The sequence below is a fragment of the Bos indicus genome, chromosome 11, assembly GCF_029378745.1.
Source record: "Bos indicus isolate NIAB-ARS_2022 breed Sahiwal x Tharparkar chromosome 11, NIAB-ARS_B.indTharparkar_mat_pri_1.0, whole genome shotgun sequence".
NCBI lineage: Eukaryota > Metazoa > Chordata > Mammalia > Artiodactyla > Bovidae > Bos > Bos indicus.
Window position 1 is genome coordinate 87,355,066 of NC_091770.1, and position 20,354 is coordinate 87,375,419.

General features: G+C 39.3%; 1 protein-coding gene across 2 annotated transcripts in view; it reads right to left on the reverse strand.

Moving 5' to 3' along the window:
- Nucleotides 1–20,354, reverse strand: part of TAF1B (TATA-box binding protein associated factor, RNA polymerase I subunit B) — a 55,435-nt gene that overhangs the window by 32,072 nt on the left and 3,009 nt on the right. The window contains exons 3-8 of one of the 2 annotated variants that reach the window (XM_019970718.2): nt 18,135–18,222; nt 15,802–15,899; nt 14,000–14,095; nt 11,719–11,872; nt 5,584–5,740; nt 244–343 (exon numbers count right to left, since the gene is read on the reverse strand). In XM_019970718.2, the coding sequence (XP_019826277.1) occupies nt 244–343; nt 5,584–5,740; nt 11,719–11,872; nt 14,000–14,095; nt 15,802–15,899; nt 18,135–18,222 (693 nt within the window). Of the gene's footprint in view, nt 1–243; nt 344–5,583; nt 5,741–11,718; nt 11,873–13,999; nt 14,096–15,048; nt 15,209–15,801; nt 15,906–18,134; nt 18,223–20,354 lie in introns of those variants that run through there. The other variant, XM_070799149.1, reaches the window with a different exon arrangement.

The following is a 20,354-nucleotide window of genomic DNA, read 5'->3' on the forward strand; positions in this document are numbered from 1 at the left end:
ACGTCTCACACTAAAGCTGTATTCTGAGAACAGCCTAAACAATGAAGAAACCACAAAAAGAAAATACAAATAATAGTTCTACTCTTTATTAAGATATGATTACTGCTCCATATTTGAATAGAACAAAAAGTGGATGACTTTTTTAAACTTCAACATGAAATAGTAAATCAGGAGATGAATATAAATCGCCAATTACTCTAATGTCTCATAAGTGACTACAAAGTAAAAAAGAAAATAATTTACCTCTATGGCAAAGATTCCTTTGTCACGTCCATATAATTTCATCTCTTCTGGAAAATGCTGAAAAGCATGTATGTAAGGAATATGTTCTTCTTCAACAAATCTGTATTTTTGAAAAAGTTTCAATATAAGATATGTACTGATTTGGCAAAGTAAACAAAAGAGGGGAAAATGTTATATTTCAAAGACAAGGTAAGAAGCAGTTGAGTATACTGTATATCTCAAATAGATTTAAGAATAATTAACCTGAAAATATCTGTATTTCTATTCCCTTGTGCAGAGACAAGATTTAGTTGATTATCTAATAATCCCTTCTGTTTCTGCCCAAATAGATAAAATATTTCTAAAAGGTGTGTTTATCTTATTTGCCAATTTACCAGGCTTGTAGATATGGCATTCCTTCTGTCTATCCCTAGTTTCTCTGACATGATTAGTTTCTACTCATCTTTTAAATCACTTCTTCAGGGAGACCTTTTGATCTCTGTTTTCCTTGTTAGAATACCTCCTTGCCCACCATTTGGTCCCCAGTACCTATGACAGTACACGGTAAGTACCTGTCACTGGAAGAACAATTAAAGAAACACTTGTTTACCACTGTCTCAATGTCTGGTACATAGTAACTGGTCAACTATTTTGAGTAAATTACTGAGTTTGAAGAAGTTAGCACATAAATATAAATAAGTATTCATACATACTTATCTACAAGTCATTCATTCATTGGACAGAAATTTATCAAGTCCAATAATATATACCCAACACTATTTGAGACACAGCAGTGAACAAAACAAAAACACATTCGTGTTCCCATGGAGTTTACATTGCACTGAGAAGATAAAGATGACAAAACAAATAAGTGAAATATACAGTATGTTAGGTAGGAGGAAATGGTAAAAAGAAAAACAGGGATAAAAAAAGAGCAGTGGGGTAGACTGACAGCGTCTCATTCGCCCCTCCTGACCAAGAAACCAATACTCCAGTCATGACCCCTGGAGATACTATCTCTACTTATAATACTATCTTACTTTCCAAAAGCTTCAATCTGTGACAGACTGACATTTAACAAACTAGTTATTCATTACAGGCAGTTTAAGCAGCACTGCATTAGAGTTAAGTTGTGTCCACTCAGAAAACATATCCTGAACCCCTTCACTTCATTCTAGTTCTATCACCGCCACCCTAATCCAAGCCACTACCTCTTGTTCTAAGTATAGAAAAGACCACCCAGTCTCTCTGCTTCCACTCGTGTCTACCTAGAATCCACTTTCCTCATAGTTGCCTGAACAATCTTGAAAACATAAACCAGATCAGATCATGTCTTTCCTGTTAAACTCTTTGGTGGCTTACTATCACACTTAAAGGCAAACTTCTGATGGGTATGGGGTTTCCTCTTGGAGTGATGAATATATCCAGGAAATAGAGGTGACGGCTGCACACCCTGCGAATATACTGAAAACCACTGACTTGTATACTTTAAAAGGGTGAATTGTATATAAATTATACTTAAAAAAAAAAAAAAAATCCAAACTCCTAACTTGGTTTACAAAGACCTATGTCTGGTCCTGTTTATTATCTCCTTGCCCTCATCTTCCTCCTACTCCTTCAAATTCGCAATCCCATCACATCAGCCTCCTCTGCTCCTGGATCATACAGAGCTTGCAACCGCTTTAGGGCCTGGCACTAGCAAACTCTCTTTACCTGGAATGCTAGTACTTCTGATACTCAACAGCTGGTTTTATTTTCATTCAGAGTGCAATTTAAATTCCACCTTCTCACTGAGGCCTTTCCTAATAACCCATCTAAAGTAGCCATCTGCTAACAAACACATGAAAAGATGCTCAACATCACTCATTATCAGAGAAATGCAAATCAAAACCACTATGAGGTACCATTTCACGCCAGTCAGAATGGCTGCAATCCAGAAGTCTACAAGTAATAAATGCTGGAGAGGATGTGGAGAAAAGGGAACCCTCTTACACTGTTGGTGGGAATGCAAACTAGTACAGCCACTATGGAGAACAGTGTGGAGATTCCTTAAAAACTGGAAATAGAACTGCCTTATGATCCAGCAATCCCACTGCTGGGCATACACACTGAGGAAACCAGAATTGAAAGAGACACATGTACCCCAATGTTCATCGCAGCACTGTTTACAATAGCCAGGACATGGAAGCAACCTAGATGTCCATCAGCAGATGAATGGATAAGAAAGCTGTGGTACATATACACAATGGAGTATTACTCAGCCATTAAAAAGAATACATTTGAATCAGTTCTAATGAGGTGGATGAAACTGGAGCCTATTATACAGAGTGAAGTAAGCCAGAAGGAAAAACACCAATACAGTATACTAACGCATATATATGGAATTTAGAAAGACGGTAACAATAACCCTGTATACAAGACAGCAAAAGAGACACTGATGTATAGAACAGTCTTTTGGACTCTGTGGGAGAGGGAGAGGGTGAGATGATTTGGGAGAATGGCATTGAAATATGTATAATATCACATATGAAACGAATTGCCAGTCCAGGTTCGATGCACGATACTGGATGCTTGGGGCTGGTGCACTGGGACGACCCAGAGGGATGGTATGGGGAGGGAGGAGGGAGGAGGGTTCAGGATGGGGAACACGTGTATGCCTGTGTCATTTCGATATATGGCAGAACCAATACAATATTGTAAAGTTCAAAAATAAAATTAAAAAAAAATAATAAATAAATAAAGACGCCATCTGGTCATTCTCTATCACATCACCCTATTTAAATCTTCTGAACAGCATTCCCTTGTCTGATTCACTTATTTATGTATTTGCTTATCTGTCCTCTCCTCTAGTCTTAAACTTCAGGAGAGCAGGGACTTTATCTATATGGTTCACAAATGTATTTCAAGGGTCTGGACTCTAGAACAACACCTGCCAATAGTAGATATTCAACAAATATTTGTGGCATGAATATTTGTTGGCTGTTTTTACTTAATTATAATTGTTAAGTACAGGGTCCTTTAAAGGCTCCTCAAGGGTTATGAATTAATCTAAGGAGGATGCTGCTAAAGGATTTAACAGAGAAGTGATATACAGGATCAGTATAAGATACATGGGTATTGTGGAAAGGCTAATAATGTAGGCCCTTCAAATCAATGTTCTTTAAATAGTTTATTCAGGGTGTAGCAATAATAGTTCTCAAACTTTGGCATCCCTTAGAATCCCCAGACGGCTTATTAAAACAGAGATTGATTACCAGGCCCTGTTCCCAGAGTTTCTGACTCAGAAGGTTAGAATGGGTCCAAGAATTTGCCTTTCTAACAAATTCCCAGAAGCTGCTGATGCTGCTGGTCAGGACCACACTTTGAGAACCTGTGACTTAGAGCTCTTTTCCAAGAAAAGCAGGAGAGAGGACCAGTGGTAAAGTCTTTCTTCTACTCCTTCAAGCAATTAAACCAGGTCTCAAACTTACATGTCCCACAGAGCAAAATAAAAGCCCTCCAGCTAACTAGATCTAATCTTCTTGAAGGCAGTTTACAATTCCCCTTGGAGGGGAAAGCAAGGAAAAGCAAGGGGAAAAGGAGGGAGACAGAGGGGTGAGGAGAGAGGCAGAAGAGGGGAAGAGAGACAGACAAACGTGTAGGATCTTATCCCATCCCTCCAACCACATAAAATATTCTTCCTGAGAAGAATTTTTGGGCAAATAATTTTCTCTATTATTTCTGGGTAACTATTATTTCTTCCTGGTTAGATTTCTCGGGGAGTTTTGTTACCCCCTTACAGACTGCCTTGTATAGAACAGCTACCCTTTCATCCAGCCCCAGTGACGCGATCCTTCCTGTAAGATCCTTCAGGTTACCAGGAGGAAATGGACAGGAGAGGCACAAGATTCACCTGGGAGGTGGCTAAGTAATCCAGGTGAAGACAGAGACAGAGGGAATGGGGGAAACATGGTTCTCAGAGTTATTCTGGAAGTACAATCGAGAGGACATATTGATTAAACTACATGCAGAGAGAGGAAAGAGCCAAGGATGGGTCTCAGGTGCCTGTATGAGATGAAACAGGGTATTCGTGAAGAAGGCAATCAGTGGAGGAAGAGATGAACTGAGGAGAAAGATGATGAAGGAGTATCCAGCAGGCAGCCGATTATGTGAATATATGGGTCTGGCCCTCACTAGACAAGTCTGGGCTGGAAATTTCAGATCTGGGAGTCGTCATCGTACAGATGGTAATTAGAGCCTTGGGGAAGGGTGAGATCACCAATGAGGGCGGACAGAACAAGATGAGGTCTTAACGTAACAGTAAAATTCACTGAATCATGGACTATCTGCATGTCAAGTTAATCACATTTGAGAAAAGCCTTGTTATTTGGTTGATGTGGCCAAATTCAAAGGCACTATTCTCATTTACTGGAGGCACTTTATTTAATCCAAGGGCCCAGTGCCAATGATGATGATGACGATAAAGAAAACATAAACAACAATCACTAGAACTGAGTTCTTGTTATGCACCAGGTACGATGTGCTTTTCATGTGGTACTAAGTATTGAAAGTAGTTTCAACTCTCTGAGGCAGATATTATTAGTAACCTCATTTTACCAATGAGGAAACAGAGGCAGAAAGAAATTAAATAACTTACTCAAGGTCCTATAGTACGTAAGTGATAGAACCAGGATTCGAACCCAGGGTTCTGGTTCCAAATCTATTCTCTGAAAATCACCCCACACACTGAGAAACTCAAATGTTATTATTTAGAACACATAATGAGCAAGGAAAAATGAACACATTAATGACTGTGGTACATCTTCTATTTAATGAGAAATTCTTACATACCATACCATAATTTATTCATTACCTATAAAACCCTGCAGATAATCTTGAAAACTGTACATGCTAACTATCCACATAACAGGTTCTTCTAATAGCTTTGTTTTCCATTTTAGCTTATAAACACAGACAACCTATCTTTTAGCTCTTAACACCACCAAGGTATGCTTTTGTATAACTACTACTACTATTTGCCATGTGAAGGTCATCTATTCATCTTCTCTCTTAAAAATGAAAAATACTTAATAATACTGTGCAGGTACTTAAATGTCACTTTTCACCTTCAAAGCATTTTATTCACATTGAATGATAAATTCTCTAATACCCCAAGTAAGATAAATAGTATTATTTCCACTATATAAATAAGGAAACCCAGGAGATGAATTCTTAGCCCAGGGAGAATTACATTTCAGAGTCAGAATTCAGACTACCTAATCTTTCCCTTCCTTAATTGAAGCCTCCTGGTAAAATCCAAAATATCCACAGGCTGTCACACAGATAATCAGCAAAAGCATCATCGTAAGAGGCCCAGCTTACCTCAAAAGATCTGAAAGAGTAATTGTCTCTCTCTGCCAAAGTAATGACAGATAGCAGAAGGCTAGCGTCCGTGGTACACTCATCTTCATGACCCCCTTCTCCTTCCGCAACGAATATTCCACTCCATCAAGAGACCCAGAACAGACAGAGGTCGTTTCTTAAGGGACAAATGGAGATTTTTTTTTTAAGCGTAAGCAACTATTTTGGACAAGAAAAGAAGAAAAACAGCAAAATCCAAAGAGGTATTTTAAATATCTTAAAATTATTGATAGAATCTTTACACAGAGCAACTTGGCAATAAATGGTAGTAATGATTTGGAAGAAAACTGGCCAAAACGTTACGTGCTAGTTCTCTGTGGGAGTGGGGTATGTGGAGAGTCTAAGGAGCGATCTGTTTTTTCTGGATTTTTTGTAGTGAACGGGAGCAAGTTTTCAAATAAATAAAAGGACAAACAATTACTAAGCGAAGCAAAAACGTGTCATTCCTTTGTCCCCTTCTCCGACAGGCTCTCCAAATAGCTAAGGTAGCACCTCTCCCACTCCCATGCTCCGGGCGTCCTCCCCCGCGGCATCATTTCATCCTCGGTGCATTCATTCCACAAATACTTGTCCATCTTACTCTGTGCCTCTCTTCCAGGTCTGGGGAAATGACTGTACAGTATCTCATCTCTCCTTAAACTCACATACTAGTAGTGAGGGACAGTAAATGACCAAAAAAAAAAAAAAAAAACCTGAGAGACAGTGGTTAAGTGCAACATGGAAAAACAGCAATGTAGGGGCATACAGAGTAATGGGAAGGGAAGAGACCTGTGCTTTTTCACATGGGTAGTCCCAGAAGCCCTGTGGGGAGGGTGACACCTGAGCAGAGACCTGGCTGAAATCAGAGAATAAGGCTCAAGGATCTGGGAAGGAACACAGAGTCTATCAGCAGAGTCAACCTGAAGGAACAGCAAGGAAGCCAGTGTGGCTAGAGCACCATGGGTGAGGGGGAGCGGCAGGAGACGACCACAGAGAATGGTAGGTGATAAGAAACCAAACTGTTAAAGGGCTTTGTTGGCCATGATCTGTCTTTCAGATTTTCAACTAAGTATAATAAGAGTTTTCTGGAAACTTTTAAACAGAAGAGCAATATAATCCCATTTATGATTTTTAAAAGGTTACTCTGGCTGCTATGAAGAATAGAATTAGGGGACGGCACACAGGAGACCATGATGCCAGGTCTGCAGCAATGGGTCCTCGTGCTGGAGTGGAGATCCTGTAGATGGTGAGGGGCAGCTGGACCCTGGACATATTCTGAAGGCAGAGTCAGAAAGACTTGCTGATGGACTGGATGTGAAGTATGAGACAACAAGGGGAGACGAGTAGAAGTCTAAGGTTTTGGGGCCTGAGCAACAAGAAGAATGGAGATGTCACTTACTAAGACAAGGAAGGAGGCAGAAGATCAGGCTTGACCAGAGAAATCAAGATATCAGACCTGCACATGTTAAGTGTAAGACTTTATTAAACATGCAAATGGAAATGCTGAGTAGGCAGCTGAATATAAAATTCTAGAGTTGAGAGGATAGGAATTTTAGAGCTGTTGGATATAGCTGGTGTTTGAAGCCAGGAGTGAGGGTAGATGGAAAAGCGGGACTAGGAATAACCCTGAGAGACTCCCAAGTTTTCTTAAGCAAAAACTCTCCTATTTATCCCTCAAAATCCCCTTTTCTAAATCCTGAAGATCCTTTCTTCATAGCATTTATCAGGAACTGCCCTATTCTTTTTCACGTGTGCATTTATTGTCCAGCTCCTCCCAGGACACTCTATGGAGCTTGAAGACAGACAGTATTGCTCACCATGGCATCCACAGAGCTCAGAACAGGCTCCAGGTGGAGAAGGAACCCAATAAATATTTGGTGACCAATGGTCTAGCAGCCCTACTTCAAGATTTCATCTTAGTGAAATGATTTTTAAAACATGCAAAGGTTCAGGGTCAAGGTGTGTTATGACAACACTGTTTATAATAAGAAAACAATTTAAAACAACATAAGTGACTAGAATAGAAATTTAATTAACTCCATGCAATGAAAACAGTGCATAACAATGTACACAATGCTTTGTGTAAACGCACTGGACTGTTCTCCAGGTACAGCTGTTGGACCAGGTATATTAGCATCATCTGAGAACACGGTAGAGATGCAAATTATTGAGCTCACCGGCCCTCCATCCCTACCATCCTCCGGTGGATGCTAAAGGCTGACGACTACGGTTTTAAAAGAATATACAGGGACACAGATTTCTATAAAATATTATTTTAAAAACTTCTTTATATATTACATATATAAAAACATGTAGGAACTTCCAGTTAAGATGGCAGATTGAAAACAACACATTAGCTTCTGTTTTGTCCCACTTTAATTTTAAAAATATATATATACAAGAACAAATAACATGGAAAAAGAGATAACAGCAATAAAATGTTAAAAGCTGAAAAGCAAATGGACAGGTGAATATTGCCTTAGCAGTGCTGAGAAAGTTTCACAGCCAGCAGTAGGGAAGGCAGAAATCAATGTAATTTTCCCTGGGGACCTCTAAGGAAGGCTCAGGAGTTGGTTAAACCAGGTAGCCCTGGAAAGTGTGTGAAGTAGGACCAACACCAGGAGGACTGCTTGGAAGCCTGACTAAGAAGTTATACACCCAGACTCCTTCCCAAGCTCCATGCAGCCAAATGACTGCTCCTCCCCAATCTTGCCCGAAAATGGGAAGTTTCTCCTCCAGAGACCCTCTCCTCCCCTGAGGCCTTCTTCCCACCCATTTCCCAGGACAGTTGAGGTTATACCCTCAAAAAAAAAAAAAAACACCTCAGAGATGTTTCTGGAAAATCTGGTCAGCTGAGGGGTAAAAGAGTTAAAGATGACAATGCTGGAGGTTCATCAAGAAAATAAACCAGAGCAGAAGTGACAAGACTTACTGTGGGTAGAAAGCTTTCAACCAACTTTTCAATCTCCATTCTTAAACAGGACTAGCCTTCTTAGGCTTGCTAAGCACTTGAAGAAACCCTCTAGTATAAAAAGGCAAAGAAAGAAAGTGAAGTCGCTCAGTTGTGTCCGATTCTTTGTGACCCCATGGACTGTAGCCTACTAGGCTCCTCCATCCATGGGATTTTCCAGGAAAGAATACTGGAATGGGTTGCCATTTCCTTCTCCAGGAGATCTTCCTGACCCAGGGATTGAACCCAGGTCTCCCGCATTGTAGGAAGACGCTTTACCGTCAAATCTTCAAATCAGTGGGAAATAACATTAATATCCTCAGCAAAATAAGAAAAGATGCTCCACAAATTGAGGGTGTGTACCAAGAAAGAAGATGAAGTGAGATAAAGAAATGAGAAATTTAACCACAGACAGGTGACAGACTTCTCGGGATGGTGGTAAAGAGATCCCCAAGACAGAGGTCTGGAGATACATCATTCTCGATCAAAGCAGCTCAGAAGTTCCAGGATCTATTACGGAAGATGAAATTGACAGAATAAGGAATTGAGAGATTGTCAGAATTGAGGGGAAGTGTGGAGATACATTAGTAACAGATTATAGATTCATAGTTTCACTAAGTTGTATTTGACTCTTTTGTGACCCCATGGACTGTAGCCCACCAGGCTCCTCCGTCCATGGATTCTCCAGGCAAGCTTTCTATTTATTTATTACTAATCTGTAATCTGGGCTTCCGAGGTGGCTCAGTGGTAAGAATCTGCCCACCAGTGCAGAAGACATGGATTTGATCCCTGGGTTGGGAAGATCCCCTCGAGAAGGAAATGGCAATCCAATCGGACATGACTGAGTGACTTCACTTTCACTTTTTACTTTCATGCATTGGAAAAGGAAATGGCAACCCACTCCAGTGTTCTTGCCTGGAGAATCCCAGTGATGGGGCAGCCTGGTGGGCTGCCGTCTATGAGGTCACACAGAGTCGGACACAAATGAAGCAACTTAGCAGCAGCAGCAGCAAACAAATTATCAACTCTGGAAAAACCAATGCATATACAGAAAAAGTAATCATAGTAAGCTATATGACTCAGCTCTGATGAATATTCATATACATTTACAATTTAAGCACCAAAAAATTGACCAAGCAAAAAATTATATTGGAAAGCTAGAGAAGGAGAAATTCATAATTGTGTACTGGTAATTATGTGGCAGGGGGTGGGGAGGGACAGTGAGGGATGAGTGAAAGAGCTAAGGCTTCATCATCCACAGTGGGAATTTAATCACTCATGTGCAAAACGAGAAATCAAGATGTAATAACAGAAGCATGTGATACAGCGATACAGCATTTAAAAAAAGTTGAAAATGAATGCCTCTGGGAAACGGGACATTTGAGGGAGATAGTAGACTGCAATTTATTTTTATTTGTGTAACAAGTCCTATAAATCTATTTGAATCAACATGCATGTAGAATTTTGATCAAAAAAATTTAAAGAATCAAGAAGTAGTTCACATTTTTGGAAAACAAAACTCGTGCTTTCTCTCTCTATATATATATGAATAAAAAATCTAGAATGTAGAAGAATACAGTAATAGTGGTTATTTTGGGGTGGTACAATAACTCGTGAGTTTATTTTCTTTATGAACATCTGTTTTTTTTTTTTTTGGTCAGGCCACACAGCTTACAGGATCTTAATTCCCTAAAGAGGGATTAAACCTGGGCCCCAGCAGTGGAAGGGCCAAGTTCTAACCACTGGACTGCCAGGGAATTCCCATGAATATCTGAATTTTATAGTTTTGCATTAATAATGAGTTGTTTTAATAGTTACATTTAATAGAAAAATGAAAATAAAGCTCTAAGGATCATCATTTACTAAGAAACAAACATGCAAATCCCTAACATAGGTAAACAATCATGATGTCTTACTAAAAAGGCTTGGATGGTTTCAGAGTCCTAGTTCTCTGAGATTTTTTGAGTCAGGTGGCCTGAGGCATGGAAAAGGAAACCCCACATGCCACACTGCCCAATTATCCTACGACCTAACTTCTTTGGACACAACATGTAACTTATTTGATAACTATGTCGTTGTGCAGTCCATCAAGAAATGCAGATATGCTGAAGGAAAAAAAAGGAAATGACAAAAAATAAAAAGAAACATGGATATGCTGATAAAAGGAATTTTTAATCTCTGGAGGGTGAGGGGCTTGCAAAGAAGCAGTCCATACTAGAAATGTTTTGTTGAAAATTTTACATAACCACACGTAATGCAGACTTCAACAATTCCTAACACCATGAAGTTTGCAGGCTGTCTCCCAAACAACTCTAGTAGCACACATCAAGACCTTCACAATCTATAATAAAATCTTTCTCTGTTTTCCACCACGTTTCTTTGTTTTTGTTTCTAAAAGTAATGTAGAAACAACTAAAATCATGAATAAATGCTCTGAGGAGAAGGTCTGTATCTGTAACCTTAAAGACACTCCTTATCTATTTTAAATTATGGAATTAAACCAGAAAGTAAGACATACATGCACGTGCACACACACACACACACACACACAATATGGTGATCTGATTCAGCCTGCGTTAGTCTACGCAGAGAAACTGGCAGCTTATCTTTGACTCCTGTCTATCTTACCACATGGCTAAGTTCTATTAGTTCTCTGCTACAACTTTTCTCTGAGCCCACAGCTATCTTACTTGAGTTAGCCTCCTTTTTGGATCTACTTATTGCTTGAAAAGTCAAAGTATTAGTCATTCAGTCATGTGTGACTCTTTACACCTCATGGACTGTAGCCCGCCAGGCTCCTCCGCCCATGGGATTCTCAAGAACAGCTCCTGGAGTGGGGAGAAATTCCCTTCTCCAAGGGATCTTCCCGACCCAGCAGAGATCAAACCCTGGTCTTCTACAGGTAGATTCTTTCCCACCTAAGCCACCTGGGAAGCCTTACTGTTTAGTTCCCTTTAAAAATCACACCTAAAAGCTCATGCAGAAACAATGTACCTTTTTAAAAACTGCCCTAACATTTCACTCAGTTCACCTTTCTCCTTGCCATATGATTCAACAAATCATTCTTCCTTGCTAGGCCAAGTTCCCTTCCTTGGAATATGAAGAGACAGGACTACATTACATTATTTCTAAGATGCACAGCCAGAGTGTTAGTTTGTCATCTTTACCTGAATGTGATGCTTTGATGATGGGGAAAGGCTTTGGAGTGCGGACATCAGGCTGAGACTCTGCTCCACTCTCAGCAAAAGATAGACAGCTCATGTCACTCAGCAGCTCAGGCTCACTCTCCCAATCTGAATGGCTCAAATTATCTTCTAATACCTGTTTTGTAAAAGAATATAAATTATGATTATATCGGAATTACAACATAATTCATTTCCACAAACTGTAAACAATACTTGAGCATCACAAACACCAGAGAAGGAACCACTCTAGAGACCTGCAGTCATCTGCCTGGTCCCTGAGACCAAGAGAGCCAGACTTCTGCACGTGCTCCTCAGCAGCTCCCAGCCATGTTTCTCAGATAAGGACGCCAAACAAGCATGAGCAGAGAAACAGGCAGACACAACAGGCCTAGTTCTCTCTGTAAACACCTCTCCTATAGCTCTAGCATCAACACCAATAAAAACATCAAGTGTCAATAATGACTCTAGACACACTAAGGCTTGACAATCATACATTATCTCTTACCATGATTTAATTTTTCACAAGTGTATCGCCGAAATAGCAGTCAGAATGTCTCTTAGAAAGGTTAGCTGGCCAGCTACCTAAAGGCCTCATTAACTGACATGACTTGGGGAGCTGATCACAGTCAAAAAGCCATGCTCTCAGTCATGTAGGCCAGAAACTTGATCTCACTGTGAGGAGATAAAGCTCATATTAAAGGAACTCACAGAGAATGAGACAGAACAAAGAACCCAGGGACAGGATAATGCTTGTTTCTTCTGTCAAGAACATTCCCTCTGGTAGGTGAGCCCACGAGGGGCCAGGGAACCATAAAGCTGGCTGATACATGGAGATGACTGAGAAAACTGAAGCAATCCTAAGGAAACTCCCACACCACACGCTCGGCCCTCTGTCAGCCTCTGCGCCCTTCCCTGCTCCCATCTACAGCAACGTCTCCCTCTGTGCACTCGATTCCACCTCTCACTGTTATTCAGTCGCTAAGTTGTGTCCGCCTCTTTGCAACCCCATGGACTGCAGCATGCCAAGCTTCCTGGTCCTTCCTGGAGTTTGCTCAGACTCATATCCATTGAGTCACTGATGCCATCCAACCACCTCATCCTCTGTTGGCCCCTTCTCCTTTTGCCCTCAATCTTTCCCAGCATCTGGGTCCTTTCAATGAATATTCAGAGCTCAGTCTTGGTCCTCTTCTCTGTCTTTACTCCTCAGGGATGTTATCTGGTCTTGTAGTTTAAATACCATCTACTACGTATACTGTTTTCAATTCTAATGTGCACTCCCCCATCTCCATATTTTAACATCCCTGAAATCAGGAATATCTTACAGTCAGCGTCATGGCACAATTTAATTTGCAGCATTTTCTTTTTTCTTGGGGGTACTTAAAAATAATGGTGCATCTTACAAACAGTGGTATTTTAGATTTGATTATAGTGTGAGCTGACAACTTCCAAATTTGTATCTCCAGTCCAGATCTCTCCCCCGGAACTGAAGTGTATCTGAGGACTCCACATTTCCTCCTGGATGTCCAATAGCTGTCTCAAACTTACTGCTTAAAACTGAACTATCGTTATTCCTGCTCCATCTGCTATTTCTAAACTTTTCATTCCTGCAATTTCTAAACGTCTCATTTCTTTCACTAAACTCTGCGTGTGGAACCTATGAGACCCTAACCAAACAAGTAAACACTGGGCCAAGTTTCCAAGCTCTTAACAAATGTGTGTCAAACAGAGTCAGAATCCCTTGACAGTCCTAGAGAGTAAGAACCACACATAAAACACATCAAAGCTTATCAAACCTCATTTCCCAGCAGTGGAATCCTCCCCTATTCCAAACAAAATGATCCATGGCACATTTAATAAGCAGTGAAAAGCAAACTGCTAAAAACATAACTGCTTTGATGGACAGGGGTGGGGTGGTGAAGGATCCAGATGACAACTGAGCTGAATCTTGAAATGCCAGGTAAAGCAAGCAGGTGTTCCAAGCAAAAAGAATAACATTTGCAAAACAGTTTTTAATAGTACAATGGTAGAAACTCCTTTAAACTTCTATTTAGAAACTTAACCACAAATTTATGTTTCAACTGGTCAAATAAGAAGTCAAAAATCCAATGCCTACATCACTGACCCTGTCCTTCTGGACTATAAATGAAACCTCTTCACTGAAACTCCTCTGAAAACCATAATTCAGGTAAGGCTGAACCTCATCTTCATTTCTATCTCTCACCAGATATGTCTTTTGGTCCCACTTGTCAGACATGTGCCTTACCGTAGTTTTCCTTCTGCTGGTATAAACTGGGTTTTTACAGTATGCCTGCTTGCTCTTCTGAAGGTAGCGCTTCCAAAAATTATGCAAAACTTCATTCTAATGTGGAAGAGAAACAAGAATGCTTCAGGTTCTGATGAAAATATACTGGCACATCCAGACCACAGAACCTCTATTCTCTTGTACTTTACATACTGCTTCCATCTAAATGTATTCTTACCTTTCTTACTTAAATTTCCTTGAAAGAATTATCATTTCAGTATCAGGTGTATGAGAAGCACTGAATATAGTCTTCCTAATCTTAGATTTTAGGAAAGGAAGGAACTAGTTCCTTAAAATCACCTAGTTGAATCCCTTCTTTTTACAAGTTAAGTAAATTAAGATCCAGAGAAAGAAAGTCACTTATGTGTGACTACATTTCTAGATAGGAGCAAAGTTGCTATTGCATTTAGTGACCTACTGACACCCCCTTCCTCCTCCTACCCTCTGTCCAAGCAAAAGTAAAACAAAACAAAGCAGCTTTTCCATTTATTCATCACCTACTAGGCACAAGGCATCCATAAGCTTTAACACAATCCTGCAAAACAGTTATTAGCTCATGTTTTACCACTGAACACACTGAGTAACATGGCCAAAATGACCCATGAATAGGATCTAGAGTCAGTTCTGACTCTGGAGCCTGGGTTATCATAACACCATTCCTGTACCATTTAGCTGGTCAGGTCTAAACACTCATACTTATTGGTTAATTTCAGAGAAACTGTTTTTAGGATTAATCTTGATGAAGTAGGTATCAATAGAAAGCTATATAGGTGTAAACCCTACTGAAGCTATTTGGTGGAACTACCTGAAACCATTTATTAAAAAACACTCATACATCGGATACCTATGCCAGGAGAAACCAGATTCACAAACCTGCAGGCTACCAGCAATCTTACCTAAGCAATGGCTGTCAAGGTTAAGGCTCACACTTGGGCTACGCACTGGCCTATGGGTCACTCTGCCTGCCTGCTGCAGACACTCATTGCTTTGAATAGCAAAGGCTGCTTTACCAATCTTCTCTTGGTGACTTCAGTAGTTGATCTTTCTTCCTTCGCTTTTTGCTCTTGTTTTCATTTATGAGCATAGTGCTACATAATGTCCTTTCACTCATTCCACATACACATGGAAACTTCTCTCCAACTAAGCTGACTCCAGCGGCATCAGCGTCACCTGGAAACGTGTTAGAAATGCAGATTCTTGGGCCCTACTCCAGACCTGCTTATCAGAAACTCTGGAATGGGGTCAAGCAATCTGTTTTAACAAGCCTTCCAAGTTGATTCTGATACACACTCAAGTTTGAAAACCACTGATTTAATGTATCACTGCACAAAGTGCATTTTCTGGAAGTCCTGATGAATGCTACTCTCCCCATCTCACCCCCTCACACACACCAGAGGATTTTACCCTCAAATTGTGAATACTGCACATTGCATCCCCTAGGAAATGAAACAGCACATTAACACATAAAAGGCACCAAAAAGTGCACAAAGTTATTTGTTTTATTTTAACCTAATGTTTCCTAATTATCTGAAGACTAAAACCTTTCTTACTTTCTTTTGGATGTACTGCTTATTTACACCCTAGAGAACACATTTTGGGGATTACTGGTCTTGCAAAAGGATTAAAGAAAAATTATCAGAAAAATTATTGTTTCTAATAGGCCAAGTGCTATTACTGATAACCCTACTATTAATTCCACTCTAAGCCTACTGTTCTTCAAACAACAAAATGAAAGGTTAACATGTGAACTCAAATGGACTTACCTTTAACTCTGGGCCTACTCCAAGGCTCTGTAAGGCTTCTGCTTGTTGATAAAGTATGTGCTGAAAACCTTCACACACATACCAATCCCAGCCTTTCTCTAAATGACAAATGACAGACTTCAGACATCTGAGTTTCTTACTTACTAAATGCAATGCTACTGCACAGTTACAATTGTGTTTCACACACTTCAGCTGGAATTTTTTCATATCCCTGAGTAGAGTTTCCATTCTTATACTCTTGCTTCCAATCTGGCAAATCTATACACAAATGCTAAAGTAAATTTAATTTTTCTGAAATATCAATATAAGGGCAGCAAAATGGTTAGTCACCACATTAAAAAAAGAAAACAAGTTTTATAAATGTACTGAACAATACCCAGCAGAAGCCTAAATGAAAGGATACTCAACACTCAGCCACTGTTTCTCCTCCGACTCCTCTGTTCCACCTCACATAGAAAGGGAACAATAAGTATTTGGAGAATGAATGAACTAAAACAAAGAGGGGAAGCTCCAAGATCGCAGGAAAGGGCGTACAACAAGAACACACAAAGCAAACGAACTGCTCAACAGCTTTCTCCTTTCATCAAGACGGTTCTAGGTAGGAGTGTGAAACTGAAAGCAAGGAAACTAAGATTCATTGAACTCGGTCCAGTCACCATGTATTTTAAGTATTAATAGGTTATTTTCTTGCAACCTCAAAACAGTCTTAAGAGATTCTGAAGGAATGGACAAAGCTACATGCTTAAATAAAACTACCAGTTAAAAGAAAATGCTCAAATCTGTTAAGACTCTTACGTTTTACCCCTCCCAGGTCGACAAATACTGCAACTCTTTGAAAAAATATGCTTCTGAAGTCTGCTGCTATGACTCCAAGATGCCCTCCCCGCTGCAGAAAGTCACAGGGCTCCTGTGCCCCTCCCTAACCTCAGTGTCACAAGGCCTCCCCACCTCTGCTGACTAACTCACTTTCTGGAAAGGGTCTTAGTTTGCATAGGAGTAAAATAAGATTCCCCAAATCATTAGATATTTGGCACTTTCTCATCACTCAAGCCCAGATGTTACCACCTCACAAAGATCTTTTCTAAAGTAAAAGTAACCACTATTACTATTACTCTCCATATTACCACAAAAAAAAAATAAATAAAATAAAATAAAATAAGAAGCCTGCAAAGGTGTGGGAGTTTAAACTCCTCAAGCAATAGCCAGCCACGTGTGCTCTCTCCTTCATGTACCCTGTTCTGACGAACTAATACAGTTGTATCTTAAATTCGGAGTCTGGGTTCCTACTCTCTATAATAAATGGTATTACCCTCTTACTTTACACATGAAGAAAGTAAGGACAAAGAGGTTGAATATAAGACTCTCAACATTTAATTTGAAACACCTGATGTTCTTTCAGCACTTTAAGCTTAAACTATACAATTTTTACTACCTAGATGGCAAGCCCAAATTAATCAGGTTTTATTCTAATTAAATTTAATTAAGATTAATCAGGTTTTAGCCTAATAAAAACAGTCACTACTAAAGTTTAAACAGGAACATGAGTTGGCATCTAGGCATTCTCTGTTATTCATCTAAGAACAGCAATGTATTTCATGCAGTTATTTCACCAACATTTATATATATTATATATTTCACGTGTGTATCCTTAAAGCTACCTTAGGTAGAAGAGTCCGCCATTATCTTTAGCCTAATTTCAAACCTGAGCATCTGGCTCTAGGCAATCAGTCACAGAAATAAAAAGCATCAACTAAACTTCACCTCAGATTCTTCTCAATAACTGTTAATTATATGTACTCCCTGGATTAATGAAATAGATTGCCTTTCAAAGCACACCCATGCTGAGGTTATTTTAAAGGAAATTAATTTTCCCTATTATAAAAGGGTGTGTTCAAAATCACTGTGAGAAATGGATTTCTGAAAGCTGAGTATCATATTTAACTTGCCTAACCTGACAACTCCATAGCTGAAACATGTCAGAAGAGAAGCAATTTTTTTTAAAAGCACAGAAAATCATGAGAGATTACAGATACAGAAGAGAGAAACATATGCCAACAGATACAAAGAAATATGCTCCCTTGACTAATATTATTTTTTGCATAGTAGTTGCACCACTGAAAAATCAAATCATCTATAATAAACAATAAAAAATGGGTATGCTTTAAGAAGTTGCTTCCAATTTTACCAAAAATAATTATCGACTTTAATTCTATTTTGGCTTAAAATTCAGGCAACTTCATTAGAATCTATTTAGAATTCCAATTGCACACACCCAAATTATGAAAATGAAAACATGATTGAAAAATACAAGCACATATGAAGAAAGAGCTTACCAAGTTTTCGTTTTCTTTTAAGTCCCCGGTTGATGGCTTGTATTTTAGTATTAGGAATAGCCCCAGTGTCTATAACTTCCCTAGATCTCTGCAGGAAACAGAGGCAGACCGTTAAAATAGACCACACAGGTAACTTCACTTCTCCTTGACTGTGTTTCCAAGCATGCTCTGGGGTGTGTAATGAACCAGACGGTGGATGCCAGGACCAATGACCATAGCACTTTGGGACAATTAGATAAAGTGGACACTCTGGTTAGCCTTTATGTTATTTTCTGATTCAGAACTTCTTAGTACCTAAAACTGTGTGGAGAACAGTCTTAAACATACTAAATAAATTACTGTCAAATGAATAACCTTTTATTTTCAATCAGTTTTTAATTGTTTGACATCAATCCTAAAGTCAAATTTATTCACCCTTTTCTCCACCCCAAACCACTTTGAAACTAAAATAATTTCTGTATTTATTGTAGTCAGCAATGCCTGAGCTACACACAGATTACTTTCATCCTACTTTTCTATGTGTTGGAATCATACTCTAAAACAGCTTTATAAAATTATAAAAGTACTACTTTCATTCTTAATCAGACCTGTAAGATTTCAGAATGACTTATTGCTGAGTACGGTTCACCCCAAAGTCTTCAATTCCAAGTGCTCTCAAGGGCTGGGACCTAAGATTCCAGTTCTCTCACAACCAAAATATATTAATAAAAGCATCAGCCCTACGTGATGGGGGAAAGGTGAAGATTTTTAACCAAGAGAGAACACTACCTATGTATTTGTCTAAATCTAGAGATTTGGAATGAAATTTATCTTCAACTTTCATTAAGAATAAAAGAAATGCCTCTAACAACAGGATTTTTGGAATACATTCTCTCTGTATTCCACAGAAACCACATTCAAAGCCGTTCTGGTGGATGGGGTTGGCCACACTGAGAACGTAAGACATTTCAGAACACACACCAGAGCAATTATCCAACAAAAAAAGGTAAAACTTATAAAGAGTGGGGGTGGGGGTGGGGGGTGGAGAGGATGGCGGGGGAAGGCTTAAAATAAGAATTAGACAAAATGCAAAATAACTAAAAGTTAAAAAAACCTAAATACCCAGACTGAAGCTGTAACTAATTACAGAATGGTTATACTGTGGACTATTTATACAGTTAATTAACACATTCACACAAGATTGGGGGTACTCACCCGTATCCCCTTGCCCCTCTCATATACAGACAGTCTCTCATATAAAAGACTAAATGGAAGCTACTGAAATGTATGTTGAGCTCACTGGTGATTGTAGCTTTCATCTTCATCATTTCTACATTTTCTACAGTAAATCTGCTCTTACGATCATATAAATCTGTTAAACTCACACGATCTTAGCTTATACCTTTATTAAATACCCATAAAATACTTGCAAGAATGTCTATACATAGACCAGATTTAAGATCTGAAAATATTTTTCCTGTATAAAATCAATCAAGATAACATTCTAATTCCTTTATGAATTCAGAAGGCCTTCCTTCAGATGATGGGTATCTAGAAAATGAAAATTACATACAAGAGTAAGTTGAGGGGCAATGAAAGGAGCAGAAAAACACAGAAAGCTGTACCACAACCTTCACTCTCCGTAGGTCTAACCACAGCTCACCAGCCATTTCCCACCAGGTGGATTTAAACATTGGCACACCAAGCCCACACCAGTCACGTCCTTTTCTATCTGAAGAATGTGCCATAAAGCCAAGAGAACCACTGAGGTTGTGCAACACACAGCTCTGTCTATCACACGGGAGGCACTGAGATAGGTTCTGGGCCTGTAGGAAGATGGTGCCCACCGTCCAGAATGCTCCACTCTTGACAGGTTATTCCATACAAAGCTGGTACCTTTCAAGTGTGGAAATACTGGTATTAGGATCTTTCAAGTTAAAAACTGACTGCAGCAGATTTTATCAGACAGAAATAAATAGAAACACTATCAAAGACAAATAAAAGAAAGCAATTAGTTAATGTATTAATAGTTTAATTTCTCCAAAAAAAGTATATGCTGTCTTCATCTGCTAATGACAGTCCATTATACACATCTTGCTTCACCGTGTTTACATTTGCACTGCTGGTACAAAACCAAAAACTGTTAATGCCTCAACAAACATCAAAGCAAAGGACCCAACTGCGTATATTTAAAGTGTATGATCTGATGTGTGTGTATGTATATCCATGAAACCATCACCA